The sequence below is a fragment of the Mastomys coucha genome, unplaced genomic scaffold, assembly GCF_008632895.1.
Source record: "Mastomys coucha isolate ucsf_1 unplaced genomic scaffold, UCSF_Mcou_1 pScaffold2, whole genome shotgun sequence".
NCBI classification, from domain to species: Eukaryota; Metazoa; Chordata; class Mammalia; order Rodentia; family Muridae; genus Mastomys; species Mastomys coucha.
The window spans coordinates 12,686,916-12,711,616 of NW_022196902.1; the positions used below are offsets into that span (position 1 = coordinate 12,686,916).

The window sequence follows — 24,701 nt, forward strand, 5'->3', positions numbered from 1 at the left end:
AGTTTGAAGAAGAGGACTTTACAAGTTAGTCTTTCTCTGAGATGAATGCTTTTCCAAATTATCACAGCCAATGAACCAGATTCTTATCCATACCTAGTGTCTGTGCCACTCTCCAAGCAGAACCACGGTTCATTGAAACAGTTGGTGAATGACTTTATGGATAGATTATCTTAATGCACACACCATTTCTTAAATGAATGTAACCTGTTCTCTGTGGGCTGAGAATAAAGTCACTCACTCAAGTCAAATAGTTTTGACCATAGCAGGAAGTCTGTATCCAAAAATCGTGCCTACAATTCATTCCTTGGTGCAGCAGAACTGTCAACTCTTAGCTTAGCTATGATGGAGGTAAAATCCTTCGGTGATTTGAAGGTCATTGAAGTACAGCCTTATTACAATGAAACCCAATGTCTAAAAATTGTTCTTATTTTGAGCTTGTACCACAGAAAGAGCCAAGACTTTAAACTCTACTAAATACAAAACAAACAAACAAAAAGACTTTATGTATTTATGTTCACTAAAGAAAATACTAGTAGTGATATATTATTTTGAAATATACAGTTAACATGTTTGGAGTTATTTGAAATTTATACTGAGAAAAATGTATGTATTTTTAGTATTGCTGTAGACAAGCACCTACATAACACTGTTTAATTGATTGTTATTTTATATCAAACAACTTTTATAGTACTCATTTTTATTGTTATAATATTTTATACATTTTAAGGAATATGATAAAAAAGATATTGTAGGTATTGAAGAGGGGGTCTCTGGGAGGAGTTGGGGTACAAAAGGGAAACAAGAATGTGATTTAATTCTATTTACTTAAAATATGTTTTTAAATGTTAACAAATTCAGACAAATGGAAATCATGTAAGTTTTCTCATCATAATGCAATAAAAGTTAAAAAAAAAAAAAAAGAATCCTAGTTTAGAAAGAAGGGGTTGAGTATAGTTCTACACCCGCAAGTAGAGTAGTTCCTGCCTGGAATGAGTTGTTTGGGTAGCTACAATGTAAAAGCCTGGAACAAAGTGACTCTGGTTCAGACGCTGGTTGCCGCTGGTCTGTCTAGATAAGCTCAGGGTCCACACCCGGCCATGCAGTCAGCTGTGCCAAAGGGACCAGGATGATGAGAGAAGACACGAAGGAGGCTCTGACTTGGACACTGGGCCAAACTTGTAGTTCTGAGGTTGACCACGTCCCTCTTTTTGCATCCTAAATGGCTTCTTGCCATGGAGTGAAGCAGAAAGAGTTGGATTTGATCTGATTCAACAATTCAATTCAAATCAGTTTATTTATTTGTATCTGAGAAACTGTAAACCTCGCCTGAGCAAGAGCTCAGGTAGGAAAAGAAGGAAAAGGTGATCTGGACAGGCCCCAGGTGAAGGGAAGCTAAGGGTTTTTCAGGGTTTGGTGACACTGCGATTAACAGTGTCCTCTCAAGTTACAGGAGCAGTTCTTCAATGGCACCTGCCACCTGATTAACTTTCTATCATGGCCTAAAACATGGTAAATGCTTGTGATGCAGGTGGCTTGGGGGCAGGGCCTGGCTGTGGCTTTCCTGGTAAAGGCTATCCCTCCAGGGTGTGATTCCTAGCACTGTTTTGTTTAAATAGTAGTACCTACACAGGGGTGTAGAATTATCCCCATATGATCATACATCTGAATGCTTGGTTTCCAGTGGGAGGATTCGGAGGTGTGGCATTGTTGAAGAAGGTGTGTTACCAGGGGCAGGTTTTGAGTTTTAGAAGCCCACATCATTCACAGTTCTCTTTCCCCTTCTCCCTGCCTCCACGTCTCCAAGCCCTCTCCCCCTCTCTCCTTGTTTCCCTCTCTCCTTCTCTCTGCTATGTTACTGTCTCAACATGTTAAGCTGTCAGCTGCTGCTCCAGTGCCATGCGTGCCCATTGCCAGGCTCTCTGCTACAACTGTCATGGACTCACCTCCTGAAACTGTAAGCAAGCCTTCAATTAAATGTTTTCTTCACAGCAATAGAATAGTAACTAAGACAAAGGGCTGTATGCTTACTGATACATGCAACCTTTCATCAAGGTTACTCTGTGATGAGGCAGTTGCCAAACAAGGGAAAACGAGAGATTTTCCACTCTCTGAAACCTTGTTTTTTGCTTGTTTGGAAAGCTCTTAACAGCTGCATGTCTTTTGGAGCTTTTAACAAAGTAGGTCACGGCTCTTACTTTACCATGGCTTGCAGCTCCTCCAATGTGCTAAAGTCATTGATTGCATCCCTAAGTGTTTTCACTTGGCCAGGCTAGGTGGCTTTTGTTGCTTACCTGAAGCATAAAGTGTCTGTCCTGTACATTCTCCAGTCTCAAATCTTTATTGTGGAGGTGAGCTTTTAAGCGGGTCAGAAACTCATTCTGTCTGTTGATGTCCGTGGCCAAGATCAGGGAGCCCAGCTGCTGTTCGATATCCTGCCTGCATCCCCAAGAACAAAAGAGAGAGTCACACTCACACAGCAAACCCCACTCAGGATGGTCGATTCTCGCATCACCCTGTGGCTTGCCTCTTTAGCCTTTAATGTGTTTATCACACCGCATCCCAGACCCTCACAGCCTGAGAGTGAGTCTGCTGTCAGGGCTACATGGAGAGACTGAAACTTCATGTGGATGAAGTTCTGTTCATTGTACATTCCCACAGTTGTCATGGGGGAAATTTGAAAGAGTGAGAAAGAAAAGCATGTTTTAAGGGGGACACAAAAAGACTTGGAAAAAAAATCACATGTGTTTGGGTTGTGCCTCTGAGAGTTCAAAGTAGCTTGAAGTTAAGATGGTCTAAGAGAAAGAAGGTGGTAGCAATACTCTTAATGTTTAAAAATATTTATTTTTAACTCTTATTTATGTGTATGTGTATGTTTATATGTGTATGTGTGTGTCTGTGTGTCATGTCACATCTATGACAATACCCACAGTGGTCAGAAAAGAGCATTGGATTCTCTCTGCAGCTGAAGTTACAGGTGGTTGTGAGCCCCAGTGGGTGCTATGAACTGAACTCAAGTCCTCTGGAAGAACAGGAAGTGCTGTTAACCAGTGAGCCATCTTTCCAGACTAATGGTCATAATTTGGAAGACAGTAATGGAGATGGTACTATGGAATGGAATAGGTCAGTAACAATACAGAGTAGACTGGCAGCAAAAGACAGTAGAAATTAGAAGCAAAACAGGTAATTAAGATGCCACTGTGAACTGGCAGGAAAGAGACACATTATTATATAGATGGCCCAGGAGAAATGGGGCATTTTATCAAAATAGATCAGAGCTTTGCTTCTCACATAGAAATCAGTCAGGAGGGGGAAATGACTGATTAGTAACTGTGTTTAAAGTTCATGTGCAGGAATGGAATGTGTTGGAGCAGCGTGCATAGATCATGGCTGTGCCATTTAGTGAGTCAAGATACCTGTAGAGGAACACTGTCTGCCAGTGTTTTAGGGGATCCCCCCGCTTCCTCCATGGCCCGTTTCTCCAGCAAGCCTGCTGTAGCTACCCTTGGTCCCTTTTTTTTACTTACAATAACTTTGCTACTGTGCATGCTTAACAAAATGCTTTAACTTCAGCTACTTTCAAACTTTAAGTTTATGGTATATAATATGGCATAATACAATATATAATATGGCATATGTTAATATGTCTTGCCATCTCATTTTATAGTTGGGCTTCATAGTATTTATTTTTTTAACATTACTTTATTCTTTGGGAATTTCATACATGTGTACATTGTATTTTCACTGGAACACACCCCCCTCCCTTCAACTCTTCCCACACCCCTTCACCCTGATCTTCTTCTCTCTCAATTTTATGCCCCTCCCCCTTTCTGGTTAACTTGAGTGCAGTTGGTGCTGCTGGCATGTACATGGGTGTGTATATATGACTAGAGCATGTTGCCTCTTTTGTTGTTGATTTGAGACAGGATTTCATATAGTCCAGGTATTGGAGTAAAAGGGGGATTGTTGAGGTTTTGTCTTTTACTGTCTATTGTAATAAGTGCAGGTCCCTAAAACCTAGAGTCTACATGTAGCCCTTCGGACCCCGTCCCCAAGTTAATTCTGATTGGTAAATAAAGATTCTGTCAGCTAATAGCTGAGGAGAAGAGATATAGTTGGGGTTGAGGATTTTATGGCCTTAGTGAGAACACCATGAAGAAAAAATAGAAGCCGCTATAGAATAAAAGAAGACCATGAGGAGGAAGGAGAGCCACCATGCATTAGCTGAGCCATAAAAACATGGCCCCATGGGCCAGCCAGTTAGAGCAGCCCAGATGAAACATAGCAAGTAACAACTTGGGCTATGGATAGGAAGGTAGACTCTAATCACATGGAGGGTAGGTAATTGCCCGACTATTATGCTGCCTAAGACATGTTTAAAAATATAATACTATCTATGTATTTCATCCAAAACCATAAATGCTCTAACTCCACACTGGGATTTCTAACATTTTTATTACAAACTACAAGTAAAGTTAGAATCAAAACATCTGATGGGCACCTTGAAAACTACTGAGTACTAGTTTAAAACTTTCATCATATAGATATAGAAAGATTACTGTCTCAAGCACAATACAACACTAGTTCTGTGTTTCCTCTTAGTTTACTTTTATTGTTATTATTATTTCATTTTTTAATGGAACGGCAGACCAAGTCTTGATTTTTGTTATTTAAAAAAGTTGCATATTTATATTGCTTTCTGACTCTGTGCTTGTGCCTTCAACACTTTCACAATGATTTTTCTGCTCCTCAATAAGGAAATCCCACTTGATCCTGTCACGGACACACTTGGCATACATGGAGCCACCCTAGGCCCTGCTGACGTGCTTCTTCATCTTAGACAATCTCCTAAGGACTTTGGGTCTCACGGCACCAACCCCTCACAGTCTGCCTGGGCACACGCCACATGCAGTCTGCCTGGGCACACGCCACATCCAGTCTGCCTGGGCACACGCCACATGCGGATTTAGGTGCTTTCCCAGTCTTCTTGGTGTTAAGGTAAACAATCCTGTTGCCAGGGGTTCGAGACAGCCTAGTTTTGTTAGAGGCTGTAATGTAGGAAAGCCTACGATGGTATGTCAAACACTGGACCGTCCTGAGTGCCTCTCCTTGTCCTTCACCATCACCCCCAGCTACAGCACCATCCCCAAGGGTGTCATGCCTGCCTAACTTCTTGGATGGCTACAGATCATGAACAGTAAAAACACCTATTATTATTTTTTAAAGATTTATTTATTTTTTTATTTTATGTATGTTAGTATAATGTCACTGTCTTCAGACACAGCAGAAGAGGGCAATTACAGATGGTTGTGAGCCACCATGTGGTTGCTGGGAATTGAACTCAGGACTTCTGGAAGAGCAGTTAATGCTCTTAACCTCTGAGCCATCTCTCTAGCCCCCTACTTTAATTACAAAAAAAATGTTATTTATAATGAAATAATTTGGAAACCACCTAATTTCCAAACAATAGTGAATAATTACATTTATTTGGATACAATATTGACAAATAGTCAATACAATAACTTTCAATAACTTATTGGGTGATGTAAGGAAAGCCTTTTTAGTAAAGGTACACTATTAGGCTAGAAGGTATAATGCAAGCCAGGTGTGGTGACCATTTCCCTTAATCTCATCACTTGAGAGACTGAGGCAGGAGAATTGTTGTAAGTTTGAAGTCAGCCTGGGTTGCAGGTAAGATCCTCTCTCAAACAATCTAAACAGAAGGATAGAGAAATGTTCAGTGGTTGAGCGCACTTGCTGTTTTTGTCAAGGACTTGAGCTCGGTTCCCAGCACACACACTGGAGGCTCACGAGTGCTTGTAACTAACTTTGGCTCCAGTAAGACATCCTTTTCTGGTCTCCTGAATGTACCTGAATGCATATGGTATACATACAACCAAGCAGGCACACACATAAGCAAAACAAAAACAAACCAAAAACCTGAAAAGAACAGCAAACAAAGCCTGCACACATGTCTTGCATTGTGTTAAAATGTGGTTGCACTAAAGATACTGAAAAGAAATATAGCTGCGGGGCTAATGCAGACTGTCCTCACAGACAGGGTCATCAATACTTGTGTTTTTCTTCTTTGAACTACGTGAACCTGTTAGTTATTCTGTCTACTTTTGTTCTTCAGAAGGGACAACTCATTATCGATCATTCAAATGAGTACTTTTCTCAACTTTCTGTAGTTTCTGCGTTTAACATATCTGGCTTTTAAAGGTCAGAGAAATAACATTAAATGACTTCCTTGAGGGTAGAAAAGCTAATAACATGAATATAAGTTTTGTTATAAAGTCCATTCACAATCATTACTGTGTAGTGATTAGTCTTCCAGCAACAGCAATTTGCAACACAGTATCTCACAAAGACACTGTGGCTCAGAGATAAATGGTATTTTAGTGCAGTTCCTGGGAGTGAATGTGTGAGTGTGAGTGTGAGTGTGAGGGTCCTAATGGAAACAGCAAAGGTTAGTGGGCCGGTTTGGGGAAGGTTGGTCACACTGGGTCCTTTGTTGCTTCCTTTCCAATTATTCTTCATTATATTCTTTTTCTGTCCATCCTCTTTCCTTTCTGTTTTTTTTTTTTATTTTAATTTGTTTTAAAAAATTTCCAGAGGGTTAAAAGGAGCTCAGCTCCTCCTGTAAGCTGAACATTCCTTCCAGAGGTGGGGATACATGTGAAATGCATAGAAGTCTCGGGAAAAACTTGTGAGTGCAGAGAATACTGCCTGTCCTATAGCAGAACATCACTCTGACCTGGATCTCAAGCTCCCACATGTTTGTAAGACAATGGTTGATTTTGTCACTTGCCTAACTCCCTTGGGTCCTATACATTCCCATAAGAGAGATCAGAATTAGTGGTGGTGTTGTAAAACAGTGTTTTGGCTAAGTTGGGGGCCATAAGAAAAATGAGTAAGATTCAGGCTAGAGAAACAGTAGACTGTGAAAAGTATTATTTTCTGCTGGGCATGGTGGTATACACTTTTAATTCAAGCACTTGGGGGAGGCAGAGGCAGGAGGATCTCTGAGTTCAGGGTCATCCTGGTCTACAGAGCAAGTTTCAGGCAAGTCAGGGATGCACAGAGAAACCCTGTCTTGGAAAATAAATAAAAAGACAAACAAACAAACAAACAAAACCCCAAAAGACATTAAGCGGATCAGTGACAAAAAAATGGCTGGTCAAAGTTAACAAATCCTTTACATTTATTTTGTCTTATTTATTTTTTGAAGAGGAGTTTTTCTCTGTAGCTCAGGCTACCCTCAGTCTCACATTGATCCTCCTGTCTCAGCTTTCACATTGCTAGGAATATAGTAATGAGTTACATACAGCTTAACAAAACATTTCTGACTCCTACTTTGCCTGGAGACAGGCAATGATAGAGCACACTTAACTGGACTAGTCCTTAATCTAGTTTGCAAATTCCTATGTTCGTTCTTGACAAATATTTATTCTTTGTATCTAAACGGGAGGACAGTTTTGCTAACACAAGGGACAAGAATTTGGCAGAACAGAGCCTTGTTGCTGAAGAGTGTGAAAACAGGGGGCAATTTATTACCCTTTCCTCTGATGTTAGGTCACAGATCATCTGAGGCCTTTTCAAAGTGCACAGAGAGTCTGGTTTCTAGGTTTTGGTACCTGACAACGAATCTCTGGCTGGACAATCAATTGAGGGCAGGAAAGCCAGCAGCTGGCTCCCCGCTAGTGACACAGGGTCCCAGCACGTCCTGGAGAATGTGACTTATCTTTACTGTGTGCACATCAGTCTGCTTCATCTCTAGAGCACTTACGTCATTTCCTTTGGCAAGTGAGCAAGGAGCCGTGATTCTCGAAGCATGCCAATTGTAGATCGCCAGTGGTGATTCTCCAGTACAGACATATTCTAGAAAGAAAGAAAATACAAGCTATAAAGGGGACAAGAGCTAGATAACAATCTTTCACAGTTGAGTACACCTTGAGGAAAGCCAATATTTTCTTTCCAGAAAAATACCCAGAAGAGAAAACCAAAGTGAAAAGCCCCTGGCCTCATCCTCAGGCTGCAGTGACATTTGGGGGTGCAGGGTCCCTTGGAGTCTAGGATGACTAATTCTGTTCCAAGTAACATGATCCTCTGTCCCTGCTTTCTACAGTTTCCTCAGGTGACCCTACATGTAGAAGAGCAGAGTGAAGCAGTTGAAATAGGTCATAGAAGGTGTCAGCACTCTACAGTTCTGATTTCATCCGCAATCCCTTGATCAAACCGAGCAGAGGCAGTTGTCACAGTCTAATCTGCTGACCATAGCTGATAACATCCTCCCATACTCCCATGGCCCCTGGCAGCATAGCAGACTTCTGAGTCCCATTCAATATTGATTGGTTTTTGGGTAGGTGGAGATATATCTATGTGTACACGAGTTCAGATATCTTTGGAAGTCATAGAGGACATTAGGAGCTGGAGTACTGGTGGTTATAAGCCATGGGACTCTACTGTTAGGAGTCTGGGTCCTCTGCAAGAGTGGCATGAGCTCTTACAGGTAACTGTTGAGCCATCTCTGCAGCCACCAGGAATGAATTTTTATGTGCACTAAGGTTTGAGAACCACCGTTAAGGGGATAGCTTTGTCTACCGGCATGATGAAAATCTTGACATTTAGCCTTTGAAGTCTGTAGAATGACTACAGTTGCTCCCTTGTCCAGTTATTTTGATGAATCTCATTTTTAGGGGAACATCTATTATGTTTAGCTTTTCCCTTGAACTTACTGTTAGTGTAAGTTTTTCTTTTTCTTTCTGTTTTTGGTTTTCCTAAAACAGAGTCACAGAATTTACAGGGTGTCCTTGAAGCCTGTAAACATCTAGCCCAGGCTAGACTTTAATTATCAATCTTCCTGCCTTGACCTGCTGAGCTCTGGGATTGTAAACCATCAAGCCTGGCCTCTATACTACTTTAAGAGTAATTTTAACTTCATAAAAATATAAAAGAATATTATTTAAAAGTGAAAGAAAACTGTTCAGTTGCATTTACATGAGGTACCTTATGCTGGGACAGTCGTAGGGACAGAAAGAGGGACGGTGGTTGATGGGGTGGGAGGGACAGGAGGATAGGAGCTCTTGCTTAATGGATATAGAATTTTATAAGATGTTCTAGAGACACAGGGTCATGATGGCTGCATATCATTATAGATGCACTTGATTAATGATTGATGTGGAAGGGGGGACACTCAGTTGGGGGCAGTGCCACCCCTGGGCATGTGGTCCCAGGTGAGCTAAGAAAGTCAGCTAAGCAAGCCAGGGGAGCAAGCTATAGCTGCACTCAACACCACTGAACCACATCCTTCAGAGTGTTGAGATGGTGTATGTTACCACAGTTGAAAAAACAGGAAGGGACAGAAGTAAGGATAACCATTGCTCTTGGTGGCTTCTTCTTACTGTGGCAAAGACCGAGACAACAAGCAGCTGGGGGGAAAAGGTTTATCTTAACAGTCCTTCACTGAGGGAAGCCAGAGCAAGAACCTGGAAGTGGAACTGAAGAGAGGCATAGAACACTGCTTATTAGCCTGCTCCTTGTGGCTTGCTTAATCAACTTTCTCAGCTCACCTAGGACCATGCGTCCAGGAGTAGCACTACCTCCAAGTGAGCTGGGCTCTTACACATCAATCATTGATCAACAAATGTCCTAAAGACTCGCCTACTGGCCAATTTGATGGAGGCATTTTCTCAATTGAGATTTCTTTTCCCAGATAACTAGCTAAGAAAAAAACCTAAACAGATCAAAACAAGTCATTCAGTCTCCAACTTGTTTTTAACAAATGGAAAGAGCCCCCATGGGTGACACAATCCAGGATCCTCTAAAATACTCACATATACACTCACACACACTCACATACAATAACACACACAAACACACACTCACAACATGTTCACACATACATGGATACACACTAACATGCACACAAACACACACACTGACAACATACACTCACACATCCATGGACACACACACACACACACACACACAAGTTCAGGGAAAATACACCTATTCTTGCTCTTAAATCTCTCTAGGATGCTGTTGTGATGGGCTTTGTGAGGTTCTTCTTTAAGCCCATCCTTGGAGAGACTGCGTATTGCAATTGTCTCTTTCTTGCCAAACAGTTGTTATTTTTATTTACCACTTGATCATGTTTGAACCAGTGATGAAATTTTATTACTTTCACCCACTGGTGTATTATTTCCTTTTGGGTATGAGCCATACTAACAAAAAAGAATGTTTGTTAGAAGTAATGTGCTAGACTAATTTGTTCTGATTGTAAAGATTTATGAGCATAGAGAGCGATAGGTTAGCGTGATGTAACTAACAGATGTTTAATCCTGCAGTGACATTTAACTCAGTTGCTCATGAGTTCACTTGCCAGACTAAGTCAAGCAGATATAGACACGAGCTACCTCACATGAGTTCTTCAAGGGGCCAAAAATTGTAACAAGACCTAATGACAAATGACACTACATCTCTGTTGAGTGGGCTAGGAGCATCAGGAGGCTGGCCTTAGGCAGTGTTTTATATGCCAGCCTGACTTAACATCTTCAGTAACGATTTTCTGCAGATGGACTGTGAGGAAACTTAGGGAATTTGCTGGTGAAGTGTATTTGGATAGGAGTACCAAGGGAATGAGAGGAGACTGAGCAGGCTGGGAAGCCAGCACCAGTGAAAGACAGTGTCTGATTGCAAACAGATTGATTTGGGAAGAGGCTTACACAAACAACAGTTTGGTCAGGATGGTGTAGGGACCAGGACGACTCATCTGCCTTCAAGAGAGTAAGGAATGGAGGAGAGTGAAGAGAAGGGCACACCAAGCAGCGTCTTTGGTCAAGCACTTTATTTGCCCTCATTTAACCCTCACCTAGCCCTTGGATGTTCTTACCTCAGGTATAATAACCTTGAGGCTAGCAGCCCATTTGTGACTGGTTAAGGAGCATCTTCAACTCATGCCCGCCAGTATTAAAACCTGGGAGCATGCACATACTTCTTGTTGCCTCCTAGAATTTTCTCTGTGCTGCTTTATCTAAGCACCCAGAAGCCAGAGCTTTATGAGCTCACAAATACCTATAATTAGATTTAATTTTGCCCTTGCTTTTCAGAATTGATAACTAAAAATGCAAGTCATTCAGTTATGCCCTGCTTATTTGTAAACATTAGCCTTTTAACACCATATTTTTGCATATTAAATGTATTCAGGGAATCAAAATACCATTTACTTTTAATGCCCATTCATTTCTCCTTGAAAGAAAAAGCACATGAATAATGTATTATTTAAGTTAGAAATTTTAAATCAAAGATTTGCCACCGTTACTGCTGTTGTCTTCTTTCTTGATGATGGGACTTGATAACAAGATCTTACTCATGCCAAGCAAGGCATATGCTTTACTTCTGAGCTAAACCACCAGCCTGGATCTCTCATTTTCAGTCTGTTCCTCATAGAGTTTTATGTGTGTGTGGCATGTGCCTGTGTATGTGTATGTGTGGAACTTAGCGAGCTGGGTGGAGAGATTTCAGAGCTCTGAGTCAGAGAGTCTCCATGAGATGAGAACAGGCCAGCCATGCCCGCCAGTGCCTGGCCTGTGCCAGATAGCATGAATTGCATCTTTTTTAATATTTCCTGCAACAGGTGGTGAACCAACATGTTTGGCAAGAATTCACTAGAAATTTAAGATTGTTAGCTTGAGAGTTAGAGTTTTATTTTCTAAGTGAGAGAAAGGTGGAGCTGGAACAAGCCATGTGGACTCAAGCATGGGAATCTTGAAACAAAGAAAGAAGGCTCTGAGGTCCCCTGCTGTGGAAAGAGACAAGATGGCTCCCCTGAGTCAGAGAGCCAGAGAATGGAAGTTGCCTACATCTTGAGACAGATATTGATTTGACTGTGAATTAACAAATTGGGATCATTTGCTTTTAGGATAGATTTATTTACCAATTTTGTCTGAATCATGTGGGGAATTTTGCCTGCAGTGAAGAACTAGGACAGGGAAAATTACTGACTCCAAGTAGAGAGGGCAGTAATAATTGCCTGCAATGAACAGGTATTAATTAATAGAAATCTGTGGCTCCAGGTAGAGAGCTCAATAGATAGATATTATAATAGGTATTAATTAAATAAGTGTCTGTGTCACCAGGTAGAGAGAATAACAGATAGATATTATAATAGGTATTAATTAAGTAAATATTTGTGGCTCCAGGTAGAGAGCACAACAGATAGATGGTATAACAGGATGGCTGCTCTAGGCAGAGAGCTTAACAAGTAAAAACTACCTGCTTCCTATACGCAGATATTAGTGAAAGTTTGAATTAATTGCTTTAAAGATGGTATAAAGGTATATTGCTCTAATAAGTCTTACAGGATACTCAAATTCTGTCTAATGTGGGCTCCACAGGAATTTTGGGTTTAAATCCTGGTTTGACTAGCTGCCTGCTTATATGTGGGTATAGATAGAAGTGTGAATCAATTGTTTTAAAGATGGTATAATAAAGTATGCAGGAGACTCATATTCTCTAATGAGGGCTCCATGGGAATTTTGGGTTAATATCCTGACATGACAAATTAGAAAGACCTAAATAGGCTCATACAGTATTTGTTTAGTTTACTTCATTTGTTTTAAATTGTTTTTATTACCAAAATGGGTGTGATTTTGAGTATTGTGGTTGTTTTATTGTTCCTCTGGGACAGACGGCAAGCTACAGGTTTTCCTGGTTGCCAGCTGAAGGATATGCTGATTTGGGAAAAAGGTTTTGTCTTTGTGTTTTTAGAAAAGGTGATTAGGCTCTGGACACTGTCCAGAGCTATATGGATCAGATTTGATAGAGGGAGAACCCCAGAGGACTAGATTCGAGAGAATCAAACAAAAAAAAGTTATCTTGATGATACTCAAATTTTGTTTTGAGATTTATATATTATAGAATATACAGCCTTGGTGAATTTCATCATCAGACATGCTGAACTGACCTGCTTGAACTCCCAGTGTCTTGGAGGTCCAGCCAGATCCAGTCAAGAAACAGACATCAGAGACTAATACAATTAATTGTTGGTGTTGCCTTCTTAAGGCCAATCAACTTCCCCATTTTCTCTACCTTTTTCCCCACCCCTTCAAAAATATCTCAATGCCCATATTCACCCTGAAGAAGTTATGAAGAGTTGTCATCCCAGTTCCCTGGGCTTTGGGGCTGGAGGTGGTTATTCTAATTCTGGGGAATTTAGAGGTGGCTATAATTGGAACAGGGAGGAAATAGATTTGATTAGACTTGATTGGGTATCCATAATCTCATTTGGTAGAAATCTTTACAATAGTTACTAAGTTGAAGTCATAATTTCTTATTTTGGTACAAAAATAATTTTGATATACAATCAAGGTTTTCATTGGTATAAATTTCTTCTATTGATATAAAAATTTAAAAGTACAAGACTCGAACACAGTCCTTTTATAAATGCTATTACAAACTGATCTGAGATGTTTAAGCCTGTGAGTTAAAGGTCAGATAGCAAATTCATGGCTCTGATTTCATTGTTGTTTATTGTTATTTCAGATAATCAGAAATAGCTGAGAATAGTTAACAGACAACAGTCCAGATTACTTTACATAGATAGTTGGTTTTCAAAAATGTCAGAAATCCATAGAATGTGACATTTAATGTTATTTATTCTTTTGTTGTTGAGACATATCTGTTTCTAGCAGCTTCCCTTTTATGGATTCAAAGAAGAAATTGAGGGTCTCTACCTCCAGGTGAGGTAGTACATTGTGGCTAGGTGGCCACTGGGCAGAAATTGCCTATTCGTCTACAGACAAAATACTGTCCAGAAAAAGGACACACTATGTAGAATAGTCAACTGATAGTCTCTGCCAAGTCAGGGTAATCAGTCCTTCAAAATTCTGCAGTGCAAAGGTCTGTTAGATGATCCTGGGCCAAGAGGCTGAAGACTGATGCTCCGACTTCCTGCCTTACTGGGGCTGTATTGGTAAACTGCTATCTTTACAACTTGTCTCAGTTCTGGAAGCTGTGGTAGGCTTCCTATATTTTTAGAAAATGTTGGTCATTCTTGGATTTCTTTTTTTTCCCTTGAGCCAGGGTTTCTCTGTATAGCCCTGGCTGTCCTGGAACTCACTCTATAGACCAGGCTGGGCTTGAACTCAGAAATCCACCTGCCTCTGTCTCCCAAGTGCTGGGGTTAAAGGCATGAGCCACCACCACCTGGCCCATTCTTGAATTTCTGATGGGGTTGAAAAACTACTTCTAGTCTTATAGCCAACCCAGTCTCTTTAGCTTGAGAGAACATATTTGAGATGATAGTTTTCAGATAGTATACAAGCTAAACAAGGACATAACAGATATGGATTTATAAGCCCTTTTAAAATTAGGATAGATAACAGTGTTCTAGTTAATTGACAAAAATGATGGACTGGGTATTATGTGTGTCTTATGCCCTATAATTACAAAATAGTAATAGTTGTGCTCAATTTATATTTGAAAGAAAAGTTTTTTTTTTTTTAAGTTTGGACAGAAAGAGTGAAATGTAGCAGAATTTTCCCCCAAATAACTTAAATATTAGTACAAAAAGAAGCCTGTGATTGGACAGGGAATATAGAGGTGGAACTAAGAGTTTTAGAGACAGAGACAGGGACAGGGTGAGAGGAGAAGGGAGAGGAGGAAGAAAGATGGAGGAAGAGAAAGAGGATCCTGGTTCTGTGTGGCTTTAAATAGCCACAAGTAGCTATGAATATCATAAAAGGGTAGAATGATTGGGATAGCCTGTCCAATCTAGGTGGGCAGCTTGTATCATTATCAATTGGCTCTAAAATTATTGTGTGGGTGTCTTGTGAATTGAGAATTTATTGATATATAAAACTGACTGATAATTATAAGCTTTAAAAGTTTTGATTTACTGGGTCAAGGGGATTTGTGACAGCTAGCTACAAGGGGTGGATGGCTGGGAAGGTACAAGTGGCTCTAAGGCAGGAGAACCGGAGCTGGAAAGACCTCCACCTGGGGCTAGCCATGGAGGCAGCGAGACGGAGACTGCCAGGGCAGAGAGTAGCTGGGGATAGTGTGGGATGGTGCCATTTTTTAATATTTCCAGCAACATATGTATATGCACCTGTGTCTGTATGTGTGTGCTTTATATATGTGGGTGTGCCTGTGCATGTAAGTGTGTGCCTATGTCACCTGTGTTAGTACCCATGTGGAGGCCAGAGGACACTGGACATTGTTCTTTATTGTTGCCTGTCTTATTCCAAGAAGGCTGTCCCTCTGAGCCTGGAGCTAGGCTGGTGGTCAGCAAGCTCCAGAGAGCCTCCTGCCTCTCCCTCCTTCCTACCCCTGGTGCTAGGGTTATATTTGTGTATTGCCACTCCCAGCTTTTCACATGGTGCTAGGAATTCCAACTTCTAGGTCCTTATGTTCACTTAGCAAGTGCACTTACCCACTAGGCCATTCCCTCAAATCCCAGCATTTCAGTTTAATGGCATATATTTATATCTGTGAAATCTTCTATTATAAGATTACCATAATTCTCTGCAACAAAAATAGGGCTATATGCTGAAACTCTAACTTAAAAGATTTTCCTAATTTGGCCTATAAGAATTAAATAGTTCTTGAGACTGAGTTTATAGTTTAATTGTTATTAGTAACTGACTGGCCTTTAAAAGCACAGGAGTATTGCAAATTTGGAAAAATTTTGCTAAATTTTAGGAGACCAATGTGACTGGGATTCTGCAGCCTCAAGCAAAGGAGACATTTTGATATTTCTAAAGGTTCAGCCTCAGAATAGGTAAGAGGCATGCCTGTCTTCTGTAAGATGGACAAGGGGAATTGTGTGAACTGGCTGAGGGAGTAGAACTTTAACTTGATGGCCTGATGGCCAACTCCAGGCAGGGTAGTGGGAAGGCCTAAACATCTGCTCTGTATACTGTTCAAACCTAAGCACCACTTGGAATCCTTCCTGCACTCTCAAGGGCACACATGGAGCGTTTGGAAATTTTGCTAGCCATGTCTATTATGGAGGACAAGGAACATTTCTTATTAATCTCTGTACCTTAGTATAGGCCACAGAGCCACATAAAGAAGTAAATGCAGTATGAACACTGCCTGTACCCTAATGTTTAAAGGTTTAGAGAATTTTTTAAAAAAGATTTATTTATTTATTAAATCTAAGTACACTGAAGCTATCTTCAGACATACAAGAAGAGGGTATCAGATCTTATTACAGATGGTTGTGAGCCACCATGTGGTTGCTGGGATTTGAACTCATGACCTCTGAAAGAGCAGTCTGTGCTCTTAACCACTGAGCCATCTTTCCAGCCCAGTTTAGAGAATCATTAAAAGAAAAGGAAACAAGATTTGAATTTTGGGCCAATCTCTGGCAGAAGCCAGACCTGAATATTCTGTGGTGAAATCCTCAAACTTTTGTTTAGGGCAAAGATATTTTTAAATTATAATAGCGATTGGCTCTTCTTCATTACATGTTCACAGATAACTGAATAAGTGACTCCAGGAGTAAAAAATGAGATAGCATTTGTTCATTGCAGAGCACACATGGTATGTGTGCCTTATAATGGTCACATTATAAGAGACTACATACTTTGCTTAGTTATTTTCTATTTTGCCTGGGAGAATGTAGACATTTTTATTTGCTTTGGTCATCTTCTGTGTTCGGGCACCTGGCATATATTCACAAATATTCATTGAATGAATGGAGGAATGAGAGATATGTTGGAGAAATGAAAAGTATTTCTGATTTGTGATTTATTGAGGCTAGAAGGGGATATGGTGGGTAGAAAGGCTTGGTGGAAGGCAAGGCTATGGTGAGAATCTCAAGGTTGGTGCCTGTACACAAGGTTTGGCTATTTACAGAATCTTGAAGCTCATCTTTAGCAGGAGTCTGTGTGGCCGGAATCGCGTTTGAGGAAACTCCTCCTGGCTGCACAGTGGGGAAAGTACTATGAAAACCCAGTAATGTGGACACACGGAGGCAGGAAGATGTCTGTGTCCTGAACTAGGGAAAAGCAGACCAGTCACTGGGGTTCCTAGTAAACGGTCAGAGATGACAATGGCTTGTCCCTGGAAGTGGAGCAGCTCTGCTGTGATGGGTGTATCTGACTTGTGGTCCATCCCATAGTCCCAGAAAAGTAAACTGAGAGGAGGAAGACTAAGTTCAGAAATGGTTGGTGGGCTGTGAACATATAATAGGATGATCCACCCTCATGTCCCTGACAGCCTAGCCAGCTTGGGAAAATACATCAGGCAATGATCTGTCTGCCCTGGAGAAGGGCCACTTCAGCAATTTCACACTGTCTCAGTGACAATATGTATTCATATCTCAGACTCCACACATTTGCAGTTTTAGATAGTCTTTTAAAATTTTTTTACTTTTAAAAATTTTATTATTTAGTGTGTGTGTGTATGTGTGTGTGTGTGTGTGTGTGTGTGTGTGTGTGTGTGTGTGGGCAAGGTAGTTTTCTGTGCATCTGCATCTAGAGCTTACTGACTGACATTAGGTGTCTTCCTCTGTTGCTCTACACCTTGTTTTTGAGACAGGATCTCTCCCTGAGCCCAGAGCTCATAGTTGCCGTGAGAGTGGCAGAGTCTCGGGTTCCTCTGCTTTCTCCTGTGCTGGGGTTAGAACCAGCTCTCATGTGGGTGCTGGGAATTCAAATGCTGGCTCTCATGCTTACATGGTAACCAAATAAACCATCTGCTGAGCCCAAGAATGATCTTTACCTTAATGTTGAAGGAATAGACATCCACCTTTGTGGCCTGAAGAACTATTAGAATTTTAATCTGGACAAACAAAACCCTCATCACATTGAAGGCAAAACAACTCCCTCCCTCTTTTCTTTTCTGAAATACCAACTATGGTATGTCCCAGAGACAAAACAATCTCTTTGATTGCTGGCATTTAATAACCCACCAACACAAGTTTTCAAATTAAATCAAGAAGCTGCCTGTCAAAAGAGTATCTGGCACAGCTAAGTTGCTGTCATGTAATGCAGCTTTTCTTTCTTCCTTCCTTCCTTCTTTCCTTCCTCCTTTCTTTCTTCCCCTCCCTTCCTTCCTCCCTCCCTTCCTTCCTTTCTTTCTTTCTTTCTTTCTTTCTTTCTTTCTTTCTTTCTTTCTTTCTTTCTTTCTTTCTTTCTTTCTTTCTTTCTTTCTTTGTGTGGTAATGGGGCTTGAACCTAGGGCCTTATGCAGGCAGGCAATCTCTCTACAACTGAGCTATAGCTCCAGTTTTCCTTTTCCTTAATATTTTGAGATGGGGTCTCTCTAAATTGCCCAGGCTGGCCTTGAATCTGCATTCCTGCTGCTGCCATCTCCATGGGTAGCTGGGATTGCAGGCTGTGCCACTGTGGCTGGCTGTTCCCATTCTATTTCCTGGATGCTGTCTTTGATGAAAACATTTGAGTGATGTTCATAAACTGAGAGTCTGGTAGCCAAAGTAACCAGATGCTTCCCCACTTTTAAATCTCGAGGATGGAGGAAGAAAAGCAACAGCATGGACCCGGTTTGTGTTTTCATTCTTAATTGCTCATGAAATGACTCTGGAAATAACAGTTTCTGCCTGGCTCTTGCCTAACAAACCAAATGGTCTCCTTGGAGATGCCCCAAGGGCCTCATCTAGGTGTCTCCAAGGACGAGGAGCATCCTGAGTTCAAAATAAGATCTTGGTCGTTGACAAGCCTCTCGGCCTGCTTTACGGATGCTTGACTGCTCTTTCCCTCCTTCATATACAGCCTGATGTGTGTGATTTAGTCATTTAAAACAAAAAGGAGGCTGGGCAGTTGAGGTGCATGCCTTTAATCCCAGAACTCGGGCAGGAAAGGATCTCTGTGAGTTTGAGGCTAGCCTGGCCTAAGTCTCTACAAAATGAGTTCCAAAACAGCTAGGACTGCACAGAGAAACAGTGTCCCCCAAAACCAAACCAAACTAACTAACTAACTAACTAACTAACTAACTGGAGTTTAAATTGTTAACCCATACCCCCAATTGCCTGTAGGAAATGGCTAGGTAAACTACTTATACTTCTGCTAAATATCACAGAATGGGATAACCGTAAAGTTTCATGGAAGATTTAATCATTATATTATCCATGTAGCGATCTGTCTGTAGCTAATATGTAGATGGAACCTATCAAGAGGAAGTGCCCTTTAAAAGAGACTGGAATCCACTCTCTTTGTAACCGTGGTAACCACTCTTAAATTTGATGCGTACACTTTGCAGGTCACCAAGCCTCTCTGTGACTCTGTGTGTACAATGATGAATAATGTTGGTATGTGGAGGCATAGACAGTAACTTCGGAGGCCTTCCTCTGGCGTGCTTCCATCCCTCTTAGTCTACCTTCCTTGACATATGACTGCTTTCACTCTGAGTGAGGCACTGGGTGGAGTCAGGGTCTTCACCCTGGTTGGCAAGTCCAGACTGTAGATGATGGGAGGTGCCCTCTGCTGACCCCACCTCCACTCCAGCCGCCCTGCCTCTCACCTTATCTCAGGGCAATGGCATGCTGAGTGGAGCATTATGCCATGATCTTTCTCAGAACTGAAGGAGAAGGCCATCAGAGGGAGGAGAGGAGGCCACCTTACACTTTATTTATGGTCAGTCTGGACTGCAGTGAAGTCACATACAGGCTGTTCTCACAGCTGCACAAATCATGGCTCCTCTCCTATGTGGTCCTCTTGTTGATTAAATGTGTAAGCAAGTGTATAGTTTTTGTGCTTGTTTGTATTTGTATCTTGTACAATGTTTCTGAGCCCTCTTCTAGATCGTCCCTTTCCAGTCTCCTCTTTCCTGTCAAGGAATAGACCACACAGTCTAGATTGTTGTGTGTTCTGGAGAGAGCAGTAGCTCATCTTACTGCACCAAGTAAAATCTTTAAAAAACTACACCTAAACCTATATATGTTCTTTAGTTAATTCTTCAAACCCCTTTCAAACTAGAATTAAGTCGGTTAGGATAACTCACGTTTTGAGCACTTGAATTTGAACTAATGTTTAGTCCTGAGAATATGTCTTGTTTATTTTTGGATTCCTACTGATCTATGCAATAAAAAGTTACCACTTAAGAACATACAAGACTACATATTACATTGAAAATCCTGGAAATTTGATTGTATTAGAATATTTGCTTTTAATAAAGAGAATAAAATAAAAATTATTAAACATTACCTGTACTTCTAAAACTTTGAGTAAACAATTTATTATAGCTGGGTGGTGGTGGCATATGCATTTAATCCTAGCACTCAGGAGGCAGAGGTAGGCAGAGGTCTGAGTTCGAGGCCAGCCTGCCCTATAGAGCAAGTTCCAGGACAGCCAGGGCTACACAGTGAAACCCTGTCTTGGAAAAACAAAACAAAACAAACAAAAAGAATTTATTATTTTGAGAGAGTCTTCAGTACCTGACTCAGATTGGAAGATCTGTTTTGAGATTCTATTTTTATTAATTACTAGTAGGAACTTAACTGTTATTAATAATATCTGACATTTTTGGTTTTATGGTTTTAGCATCTGACATACCTCCTTCTGATTTGTCTGAAGGAGAAAACAGTTTATATCTTTCGAAATATTTATCTGTGTGTGTGAGTGTGAGTGTATGTGTGAGTGTGTGTATGTGTACATGAGTGTGACTGTGTGTGTGCAGGCATGTGAGTGTGAGTGTATGTATGAGTGTGTGTATGTGTATATGAGTGTGTGTGTATGTGTATATGAGTGTGTGATTGTGTGAGTGTGTGATTGTGTGTGTGTGTGTGTATGTATGCACAGGCATATCTATATGTGCAGATCAGAGGATAACCTTTCACAATCATTTTTCTTATGTCCCCTTGGGGATTGAACTCAGGATAACTCAGAAGTGAGCGTCTCTACTCGCTGAATCATTTCACTGGTCCATTACTATGTCTTTTTATACACTACATGCCAAAGCGTACTTTTATAACCTTTATTTTAAAGTACAAATGAGTCAATGACAGTAGAAACTTTGTTGTTATGATTTTGTAGGATAATAAGAAGTTAGAATGATGTAGGTTTTCACATTAGTAGGGATAGGTCAAGCAGCCATAGCTGATAGATTTCCTTTGTCTCGTGCACGCATTTGAGAAGGTCAGTGTTGACAGGGACAGAAAGCTTACTAGGTTGTGGGGCTTGGGGTAACTCAGGACAGCCATTTATTTCTTCCTCCCTATTCAAATGTCTATGTTTTTATCAACCAAAAAGTTAACTCCTGAGATGGTTTTTGGAAATTAGTTTCATTTTGCTTTGTTTGTTTGTTTGTTTTGATTGTTTTGTTTTGTTTGAGACAGGGTCTCTCTATATTGTCCTGGCTGTCCTGGACTTGTTTGAAACCAAGCTGGACTTGAACTCACAGGGGTCCTCCTGCCTATGCCCAGCCTTTTGGCTTATTCTTAAGCTTACCATAAAAACAAAACAAACCTAAAACAATTGTATCTGTAGGTGCTGGCTGATTGGCCAGGGGATCCAACAACAAGCATGATGCTAGTTTCTACATGTGCACCTTGGTGGAGCAGGGCTGTCTCCATGTTCCATTGGTACTTTATGGGAAATAAATAAATAAACCCCTGAGCTGAAAACTCCTGCTTAATGGAGTTGTTATATGACCATCTATTAAGAGGTCTTTTTTTTTTTTTAATCATACAATTAAAACAAAATCTAGAGTTGGAATAGATGACTCCCTGGTATGAATTACACTGAAAACTCACATCAGTGTATGGTTGAAATCCTAGCACTTGAGAAGCCGAGGCATGAGGGCTGAGAATTTGAGACCAGCTTGAGCTACATAGTAAGTTTAGCTTACTATGTCTAAATAAGCTAAGCTAGTCTGGCTCATATGAAACCTTACCTCAAAACAAACAACAACACATGAGAAAGTTAAGAATGTTTTGCTGGGCAGTGGTGGTGCACGCCTTTAATCTCAGCACTTGGGAGGCAGAGGCAGGCAGATTTCTAAATTCAAGGCCAGCCTGGTCTACAGAGTGAGTTCCAGGACAGCCAGGGCTATACAGAGAAACCCTGTCTCAAAAAAACAAAAACAAAAACAAAAACAAAGACAAAAAAACAAAAAAAAAAACAAAGACAAAAAAACAAAAAAAAAACAAAAAAAAAACCGAAAAAACAAACAAAAAAAGAGAATATTTTGAGAATAGTAATATAGGACTTAATATCTTAACTGATATCACTAGTAAGAGTTCTTTAGGCCAGCCAATCATACTGGGGAGATAATTTAGAACAACAAAATATATTTCTTATCTTTTAACATGCCTTTTACTGCAAGGCCAATACAGCTTAGAAATGGGTCCAGAGACTCAAATCTGAATTAGAACCACACCTGGGAAATAGGTATTTAAGATCTGTAAGACCCAGCTTTAGCTGACCACTAGGGATATATGACAGTCACCATGAAGATACATACTTCAAGCCACAAGAGGGTAGGTTCATGGATTCCGTTGACTTAGAACAGTTTCAAAGGTGCTTTGGAACAAACAGTTTTTTGGATATCTTTGTACATCAGTTTAGCTTTCTTCAGGGGATAGCCTGGCTCTAAATCAAACCATGATCTTTGGATGTGATTCACTTCACTGAGGTTGAGCCATCTTTTAGGGCAAAAAAAGGTTCAAGCTGTGTACTTATGGCAACTGACCCCCACTCTGCTTTTTAATTTTTAATTTTTTTTCTCTTTTACCTGATACAGGTTGGCAAGGTGGTGGTTAGTTTTGATCAAAAATGGCTGGTTCACCCCTGGGTGGTCCACGTCATGAGCTGCTGCAGCCAGTAGTCCAAGCATGATGTCCAGAGGTGTGAGGAAGCTTGCCAACTGTTAAAAAAATAAAATCCAGAGATTGATTGTTATCTGCCGATAGAAGAGCATTTGATGTGTCTAAAGCAAACAGAATGAAATACTGTTCAGGCCTGTCAGCCAGACCTCTGCCCTCTGAGGCAGCCAGTGAGGTGGCAGGCACTGAGGGCTGCAGGAGTAAGAGGGGTGTGGAAGGCTCCCTCCTCCTGCTAAAACAAGCTTTGCAGTTGCTGTGGTATAGCCTGTGGGCAAGACTGGTGGGCAGGAGAGGCAGTGGGACCAGCCTTACTCAGAAAGTAAATTGCAAATGGAGAAACAAGTTAGTCAAAGCAACAAACAGACTTAAAGAAGCATTCATATATGTGTCTTTTAAAACATATATATTCTGTTTAAAAATTCATTTAAAAATATTATTATTCTCTAGGTTGGAGAAAGAAAGAGAGGAAGCAGGAGGGAGTTAGGTCCCTCTTTGGAACGGGACAGCAGAGAGGTAAGATGGAGCTGCTAGAGTTCCCTGGGATCATGACGGACCTGCAAGGATCCGCCACTGGAGGGATCAGATTTTAATAAGGCTTACAAGATTAGGTTTTAGTTGTTGCGTGCAGAGATTGAGTTTCCATTGTTTCTGAACTAAGTTTGTGTTGACTTTTCCTTTAAGTGGCAGGTCGTCTGGGTTTAAGAGAAAGGTAAGTAGCCAAGGTGCATCAATCACAAAGGCCATGGGGGGCATGAGGTCGAGGCACATTAGTCACAAAGGCTGTGGGGGGCACAAGGTTGGTGTGGTAGCTACTCGCAAGTGGCAACCTAGTGAACTGGGTGGAGAGATTGTGGAGTTCAGAGTCAGAATCTCCATGAGATAAAAGCAGGCTAACCATTGCTCACCAGTACATGGCAGGCCAGGCTGCCTTGGCAGAGGCACAAGCTCAGAGCATGCTAGTTCAAACCCTTTACTGCCAGGGTAGAGGCACAAGGGTGGAGTGTGCCAGTTCAAATCCTTCATAATACTGCCCGCAACAGGCGGCGAACCAACGTGTTGGGAAAAATCCACTAGAAATTTAAGATTATTAGCCTGAGAGTTAGAGTTTTATTTTATTTCTTTCCTTTTTCTAAGTGAATAGCTGGTAGCGCTGAGACAAGTCAGTGTAGGAATTGAAACAAAGAAACTGAAAGCAGGTGCTGAGAGGTCCCCTGCTGTGGGGAAGGCAGGCTGCTCTGAGTCAGAGAGCATGAGAATGGGAAGTTGCCTAAATCTTGGGGCAGAGATTGATTGAACTGTGAATTTATAAAATTGGGATTATTTGCTTTTATATACAGATTTTGTCCAAATCACGTGGGGAAGTTTGCCTGTGGTTTGGTACTAGGATAGGGAAAATTAGTCACTGACTTCAAATGGAGAGGGCAGTGAACAGGTATTAATAACATAAATGTCTGTGGCTCCAGGCAGAGTGCTGAATGATGGTATAAGGATATATTGCTCTAATAAGTCTTTACAGGGTACTCAAATTCTGTCTAACATGGGCAGAATTTAATTAGAAATGGCTGAGAATAGTTAACAGAGAACAGTCCAGATTACTTTATATAGATAGTTGGATTTCAAAAATATCAGAAATCCACAGAATGTGACTTTTAATGCTATTTATTCACTTGTTGAGACAAACCTGCTCCTAACAGCTCCCCATTCATGGATTCATGGAAGCAGCTGAGCATCTTACTTCCAGGTGAGGTTGTACATTGTGGCTAGGTCGCCACCGGGCAGAAATTGCCTATTTCTCCTGCAGACCTGTACTGTTCTTGAAAGGACACAACTTACAGGTTAGGACAGCTTAGTTCTGTGGAGACAGAATAGGCTAGTGCTTAATATTCCTGCTTTTCTAAGGTCTGTCAGATGA

At 40.9% G+C, this 24,701-nt stretch overlaps 1 protein-coding gene across 5 annotated transcripts in view; it reads right to left on the minus strand.

The window, feature by feature from the left end:
- Pde7b (phosphodiesterase 7B) overlaps positions 1–24,701 on the minus strand; it is a 353,839-nt gene that overhangs the window by 19,192 nt on the left and 309,946 nt on the right. For 4 of the 5 annotated variants that reach the window (XM_031380550.1, XM_031380552.1, XM_031380549.1 and 1 more), the window contains 3 exons: positions 22,699–22,830; positions 7,787–7,878; positions 2,292–2,436 (listed from right to left, as the gene is read on the minus strand). In XM_031380550.1, coding sequence (XP_031236410.1) covers positions 2,292–2,436; positions 7,787–7,878; positions 22,699–22,830 — 369 coding nt within the window. Of the gene's footprint in view, positions 1–930; positions 1,224–2,291; positions 2,437–7,786; positions 7,879–22,698; positions 22,831–24,701 lie in introns of those variants that run through there. The other variant, XM_031380553.1, reaches the window with a different exon arrangement.